General features: G+C 36.7%; 1 protein-coding gene across 1 annotated transcript; it reads right to left on the reverse strand.

Annotated features, from left to right (window-relative positions):
- Positions 1 to 521: 521 nt before the first annotated feature.
- Positions 522 to 1,463, reverse strand: LOC110124105 (olfactory receptor 4F3/4F16/4F29-like). Its single transcript, XM_020872470.2, has one exon. It carries the CDS (start codon positions 1,461 to 1,463, stop codon positions 522 to 524), a length of 942 nt encoding a protein of 313 aa, XP_020728129.2.
- Positions 1,464 to 7,676: the final 6,213 nt, after the last annotated feature.

The following is a 7,676-nucleotide window of genomic DNA, read 5'->3' on the forward strand; positions in this document are numbered from 1 at the left end:
GAGCCCCAGTTTTTGTGCTTACCCCCCAGGGAACACTTTAAGTCACCTGACTCTGGTGGACCTTGGGGCTTATGCTGTGGCCCCTCAGGACTGAGTCTGTTTCATACATTAAATGCTGCTGCCTGAGGGCCTGGCTTCCCATCAGCCTGAATCTAGGATCCTCCCCTTTGAACACTGACAGGTCTTGGCACATCCTCAATTCCTGGGGACCATTAAAAAGAAAAGGGCTGTTTGTACACTCACAAATGTTTGAGAGACAGCCAAGAGTTAGGGCAGGGTTGAATCATAAGCTTCATCACCTGCACAGGGCCACTCTTACAAGACTAGGAGAGGGGGCTGTTTTACCTAATGCCTAGAAACCAACACAGAAAGTAGCAAAAATAAAGAAACAGAGGCATATGTTGCAAATGAAAGGAAAAGATAAAACCTCAGAAAGATGGTCCCTTCTTCATAAGGATTGGCGGCTGGGACAGAAAGTCTATCAATAGCCACTTGTTAATTTTTTGTTTCAATAAAGCCATCTAGTGATTTTTTTGCCTAAAAGTCATAAACTGACAGAACACTCTCCTCATTGCCATCTTCATCTCTCTGTTCCTGAGTGTATAGATGACTGGATTGAGAAAAGGAGTTAAAACTGCATCAAATATGGCTAGAAATTTATCCAGATGTGTTGAAGGAGAGGGCGACAGATAGAAAAAAATCAGTGGACCAAAGAACAGAATTACCACAATAATATGAGCTGACAGAGTGGAAAGAGCCTTGGATGAAGCCCCTGAGGAGTGTTTCTGAAGAGTGACCAAGATGAATACATAAGACAGGATGAGCAAGAAGAAAGCACCCAAGGAAATGAATCCACTATTAGCAGTGACCATGAACTCCAGTTTATAGGTATCTGTACAAGCAAGTTTGATGAGCTGAGGAAGGTCACAGTAAAAGCTGTCCAAGACATTAGGGCCACAGAAGGGCAAGTTTACCACAAAAGCCAGTTGAGTCAATGAGTGAGTAAGACCAGTAGTCCAGGCAACCACTAAAATAAAAATGCACATTCGTGGGCTCATGATGATCAGGTAGTGGAGAGGCTTACATATGGCCACATACCTGTCAAAGGCCATGGCGATGAGAAGCACCATTTCTGTCCCTCCCACAGCATGGCTAAAGAAGATCTGAGCTATACAGCCCCAAAAGGAGATGACTTTTTGCTTCCTGAAAAGATCACAGATCATCTTGGGTGCTGCAATAGAGCAAAATATCAGGTCAGTGATGGAGAGATTTGCTAACAGAAAATACATTGGGGAGTGTAAATAAGGGTCAGACGTCACAGTAACCACTATAAGGAGGTTTCCCGTCATACTTGACATGTAGAAAAGACATGAAAAGCAAAAAAGAAGAAGCTGGATCTCCCAGGAACTGGAGAGTCCCAGCAACACAAACTCAGACACCACAGAGTGGTTGCCTCCACTCATTGATTCCTTTAGTTGTTCATGCTCCTGTTACCTAAAGGAAGAAAATGAGACAATTAAAATTAATACTGTTACATTACTGCCATCTATGGAAAAATGCATACAATTTTAAAGTCAAATATTACCTGAGAATTTCACCAAAATCAAATATTATCCTTTTAGCCATTATTCCTGTACTTTCATATGACAATAACTGAGTGCCAGGTGGCCTTGCTAACACAAGGAATGGTGAGTGGTCTATGGACTGGTACCCAGAGGTGCACCTGATGAAAACACAAGCAAAGGGTCTTCAGTGTTAAATTGCTTTATCAGTGTGATCAGTGTTAACCATACTCTCCCTGATTATTATATTTAATAACTAATCATATATATTAGATAGGCAAAGAAGATTATTTTATGACAAAAAGATTTGTAAGATCCTATGACTATTTCATTGCTTAAGCCAGAAATGATCCTTCCTTATTTTATATTTCCCAAAATATTTTTAAGTCTTTAGTATCCAGATCAAATGGTACCTTATCTGTCTAACCTTCATCATAACATACCTTTATATCCATATTTACTTACTCTATTTACAGTTGGTCACATGTCTGCTTTCTTCATATAATTAAACTACCCAAGGTTATAAATCATCATGCCTTTAAATTTTTATACTCATATAATATCTTGCAAATATTTGTGGTGGAAAAAAAAATATTTGGGAATGATTTGGCTAAGATCTTTCCTACATATTAACTCATTCCCTTCAACAATATTTATCAAGCACCTACTATGTACCAGAGGTAGTATGAACACTAGAAATAAAGCCAAGAACAGAAAAAACACAGCATTGTAAATAAATTTTATCCCAGTAAAAAGAGTTCCAATGATATTATTAGATAGAATCAAGGAGATTATTAGAAGCTATTGCAATAATCCAAGCAAGAGATGATGGTGACTTAGATCAGGGTGATAAGGGGTCGCAAACAGTAGGACACTACTGAGCAACTGAACTGAACTGAGTGAGACAATGAGATATGGTTACAATCTGGATATATTGAGATGATGCATAATGAAATGTCCAGCACTATAAATCACCCTGACAGTTTGGAGACTATGAAATAGTGTACTTCATTGCAGAGTTTTTATATGAAAATAAACAAGAAAGACCCAAATCTACAAAATTAAGGAAGTTGCTGATAGAGTAAATATATATTTAGTCACCAAATTTAATAAGGACTGTACAATAAAGAGACATTTGAAGCTTTAAGAACAGTGCCTGAAGGAAACAAAATAATCTTCTATACAACAAGTAAAAAACTATGGAACTCAATAGCCCAAGTAGTGATACAGGCTGAAAATGTTGTCATAAAACAGTTGGAGCTTTTGCATTATATATATCATAAACAATATATTAGCCACCTTTACTATAATAAATGGCAAATGGTATAAGAAAGTCATTCTCTTTCTGTGTTATATGTATTCTTTCTGCCAAGATATCTAGAGGTGTAGTAGAAGCTTGTATGTACTTAACTAAAGACCCCCAGATGTAAACATTGGACTATTATAGCCAAGTGTCTATTGTACCTCTATTTAACTTAACTCTGCATCTCTAAGTGAAACAGAGAAGATCCTCCCCGCTAACCTCTCTTTATAGCTATATAACCAAGGTGAATTAAACAATCAGGAATAATTAGCTCTGAAAATATAGAACTAATAATTGCCCACACTATAATAGAACAACTCTGCCGGCATTGAAACCTACTAATCATAAGAAACCTCAGCAAAAGAAAATTGTAGGTTCTTCCCACTTTCACCCATGGCCAATAGTTAAAGAATCCCTATACATACCCAGTTTTATAGGATCAAGTGAGGAGGGGGAAGTAGTTTAAGCTATATTCAAACAATTCCTTGAATGTTAGAAATAAAAATATATAAAGAAACATGACATTTCATCATAACTCTCCAAAAGCTGAAGGAAGATATGCTTCAATATAAAATATAAGAGAGAAAGCAGCACTGGAGTGTCAATAACTAAAATGATGTGAGAAAAGGAAAAATATTAATAAGAAATTTATGTTATTATTATCTCCTATGTGAGCAAATCATTGCTTAAACTGGGTAACTCTCATACCCAGTTAGATTTAATAGAATATTATTTATTTTAACCTTTGTTAAAATAAACCTATTGCCAACCTTTGTTAGTGACATAAACCACTGAAAATCTGTGCCTGAAAAATTACTAATGTAGAGTTATTAATAACCTCTATAAAAAGAGGTTTAGTAACCTCTATTAAAATAAATCAAATTTTTTTGTTTAAAAGAAGAGACACATACCCCTCAAAAATCTACTTTGCTGAGTGATTACAAATTCCAGTTCTTCCCATCCTGATCTGTACGCTAGCTCATTTTTAATAATTTAACATTTAATAACTACTTTTTAAAAAAGCATTTCTATTAAGTATCTCTGCAGTCATTTCAACAGAAATTACATAATCAAAAAGAAAAACAACAGTAGGATCTAATTAGCTGTATGGCTGAATAATTCGTGGCTGAAGATTTGTCACATGAAATAACAAAATCACTGTAGAGCAAAAGAAATCAGTCATGAGATATGGTGAATAATTTCCTGAAACATAAAATCTCCTTTTGGGGTTGAACTATGAACTACACTGCAGAAGTGTATTAGTAATAATCGTAGGTGAGAGAAAAGAGAATGTATTCAAAATACTTCTGCAGTGTATGTACCTTTATTGTAGGACTTATCAAATGCAGGAAAATTATGCCCTCCTAAATCTCTCTTCTTAAAACAATGTGCTCACTGAGGATGATTAAAAACTTCCCCACAGAGTACATTTAGCAGTGTCTAAAAACATTTTTGGTTATCACAACTGTGGCGAAGTGTGTTGGGAAGGGAGAGTGAAGTTGTCACTGACATCTAGTAGGCAGAGGCAAGGGACGCTGGTAAACATCCTACAATGCACAAGATAACATTACAGCCTGCCACAACAAAGAATTACCCAGCCCCAAATATGCCAAGGTTGAGAAACTGTACACAAATGATGCATTTTTTCAGGGAAAGATTGGAGTCTTATATTTGTCTACTCTCCCAGGCCCCCCACTACCATTCTCACAAGACGTGACTCTAATTAGTGTCTGTTATTAGCAAATGACTAAGTAGATGGGTAGGTGGGTGGATGGATGGATGGACAGGTGGATGTAGAGAGGGAAGGATGATTACCAAATGGACTGACAGATGATGGAAGAGAAGCAAAGGAAGAAGGACCTCTAAATAATTGCTAACTAGTTATTTTTAGAAAGAGTAGGAGCAAACAATGAACCATACTCCATATAAATGTAAACTTTGTAGAAGAATTCATCATCTCTTCATACACACACACACAAACACATTGACCACATTCCTAATACATTCCTTAATTTTGTAGATATTTTTGGAGATTTTCTAGGCATTCAAATGATAAATCTAGGAAATAACATATTAATGTCCCCAAGGATTAGACAATAAGAAATGACAACTATTCACATTGCTTTGTAAATTATTTCTTCTGATCACTTTTTTGGGAGCAGCAGCTACCTCTTATGTAGGCATTTAAGCAATTGGGACTTTTGATTTCCTAAAAAGTAGCTCAGTCAGTAAAAAGTCTGCCTTTTTAGGGTTTGATTCCTGGGTCGGAAAGATCCCCTGGAGCCAGAAATGGCAACCCACTCCAGTATCCTTGCCTGGAGAATCCCATGGATGGAGGAGCCTGGTGGGCTACAGTCATGGGGTCGCAAGAGTCAGGCACGACTGATGACTAAGCACAGCACACAAAAAGCGAAATAAATTTGGAACATCAGGTACCGTCCAAGTACAATGAGTCTAAGTGAGGTACATCAGAGGAAGAACTAGATAAGGAAAAAGGAAAAATGGGGAGTCTAGAAATGAATCTGATGTTCTAAATATGAAAGGAAGTAAAGAACTGAATACCAGAAGACATTATCATGGATTCGGCTTGTGTCTTCAAAGATAAGAGCTGCCCCTGGTTGAATGCACAAACCCAGGAAAGGCATAAAAGTGCTCCTCAAAGTGATACTGAGCCGTTTTTGCACTGAGTTAAACTGAGCTTGCTCTAAAAGAACACTTTGAATCTTTTGTTCTTAAGAACTTTCATCTACTGCCATGTTCTTCTCAACTAAAGGTCATTAAAGTTACAACAGCTCTTTAACATTTGCTCTCTAAACACTATCATTGTTTTGAAAATATATGTGGGTTTGGTCTCCTAGAAGAGATTCTCATCCATTTTAAGTTTATAGTTGAAGAAAATGAAGAGAATAGGTGTCCTACTACTAAATCCCGTAGGATTTAGTGTCCTACTAAATAAACCAGTAAGTATATAAAGAAATTTCTGATCCAGCACAAATAATACATCACTGGCATACTTAAATCGTCAGAGACATAACACTTAAATATTTAGTATCTCTCTGGTTAGGCTGTCCCTATGCTTTATTAATTTGACAGTCTAAAACTTCTCTGCTTTCAAATGAACTTTCTAGTTCTCCAAGTCTATGTCTATTTATCTGTTGCTCTGTGAAAGTAAGATAGAGACATTGTCAAGAACCTGTTTAAATAAATCCTACTGTCCTTGAATTAAGTAACAATTAAATTGTTCCTTTCACCTTTCTGCTTAAGATCAATTTTCATACCTCTGGATTCCTAAATGTGTCATTTTTTTTCTAATTCTTAGGTATTTTACATTGTGGTGGCCAAAAATAAAAAGGGAAAAAAATAGCTAAATGCCCAACAAACATAGATAATAGTAGAAGGAATAATTTTCCTTCAATACCATTATAGCAGTTTTTCTAAATTACAGCTGAAAACAGTAGGTTAGTAATGAGGCATGCAGACAGGATAAAGTTTGTTCTCAGAAAGACAAATGATCAGTCTGTCCTTCTCCAGATTCTGTGTACATCATCTAATTTTAGTCCCAAGAAATACCATGGAGAACTAGTCTCCAGGGGATTTTTTTCCCTTTTTCACTTTTCTATAAATACAGAAATAGAATAAGTGGTCTTGCCTTCTAACTTCTGAGGTTACTAATTTCCTTCACTCTTATCAAAATGGTTAATGATGTAAGAAGTAAATAAACTCTTTTCTAAATCATCGCCTGAACTCTCAAGTGACTTGCCTATGCTAAAGACATTGCATTGTGCTGACCTTTATGTCCTTCGTGACATTAGTTTCCCTCTGGAAGCCTAAGACACATGTCTAAGCACCACATAAAAATCAAAGTCAGTTATTCACCTTTCTCCATAATCCATAGCCCTAATGAGATCTGCTTCTTCTTCCCTACATTATAACTTATCTAACCACAACTAAAAATCCATTTGATATCTGCAAATGAAGATTTGCCCACCAAGACTATTTTTCTGAAACCAATAGTCAAGTTTAATTTTTTCCTCTTGTTAACTGGACTTTTCATTTTTCCACCAACCTGTTCCCAGACCACAGCATCTTCAGAGAGCTAAAGTACCTTCGTAACTGAGCTTATGTTTGTGCCATTGCCATTTTACAAAAAGCTGAAAGAATTAAACAAGGTAATTAATTAACATCTCTGCAGAATAGCGACCAGGTGATTCTTGGCTCCTGTGGTCAGGGGAATTGTCTCTAGAACCCGATTGGTTTGAAACAGACATCTGAAAGAAAAATCTTGTAATGAGTCACTGGAGAGGAAACAAAACTGACTGACTGTTTTAGAACATCAACTTTGGTGATTTTATCTGTCAATGATTACTGACTCATTGGTGATTTAAAATGAGGCAGAAGACCTGGGGGTTGTGAAGACAAATCAGAATCATGTGGACTTCACTATACATTTCAATCAGCTCAAACAACCATAATACTGAAGAGGCAGGAGAAAATGCTTGAACCTCTTTCACATTTTAAAAAATGGCATTAAGAGAATAATAGGGTGGACCATCATTCATGTTAAGCAGTCAAAGTACCTGAGATCTCAAGGACCAGGAGACAGAGCGGCATGGACAGTATTCTAGCAGAAAAAAAGCAAAGTCTGCCTCTTCTGCTCTTCAAAACCTGCTCAAAGCTCTCCACTTCCAGAACCCTCCTAGGATTGACCCCCAGCAACATATCCAGTATTCCATCTTTTTGGCAAGTGTAAGACCTTCATCCAAACAAACTCAACAAGAAAAATGTGCACCACTACAATATTGTAAAGTAAT

This window comes from Odocoileus virginianus, chromosome 6 (genome assembly GCF_023699985.2).
Source record: "Odocoileus virginianus isolate 20LAN1187 ecotype Illinois chromosome 6, Ovbor_1.2, whole genome shotgun sequence".
Taxonomy (NCBI): Eukaryota; Metazoa; Chordata; class Mammalia; order Artiodactyla; family Cervidae; genus Odocoileus; species Odocoileus virginianus.

What these genes read in the sequence shown, in the direction of transcription:
- LOC110124105 (XM_020872470.2), bottom strand. Translation starts at nt 1,463, where the DNA reads ATGAGTGGAGGCAACCACTCTGTGGTGTCTGAGTTTGTGTTGCTGGGA.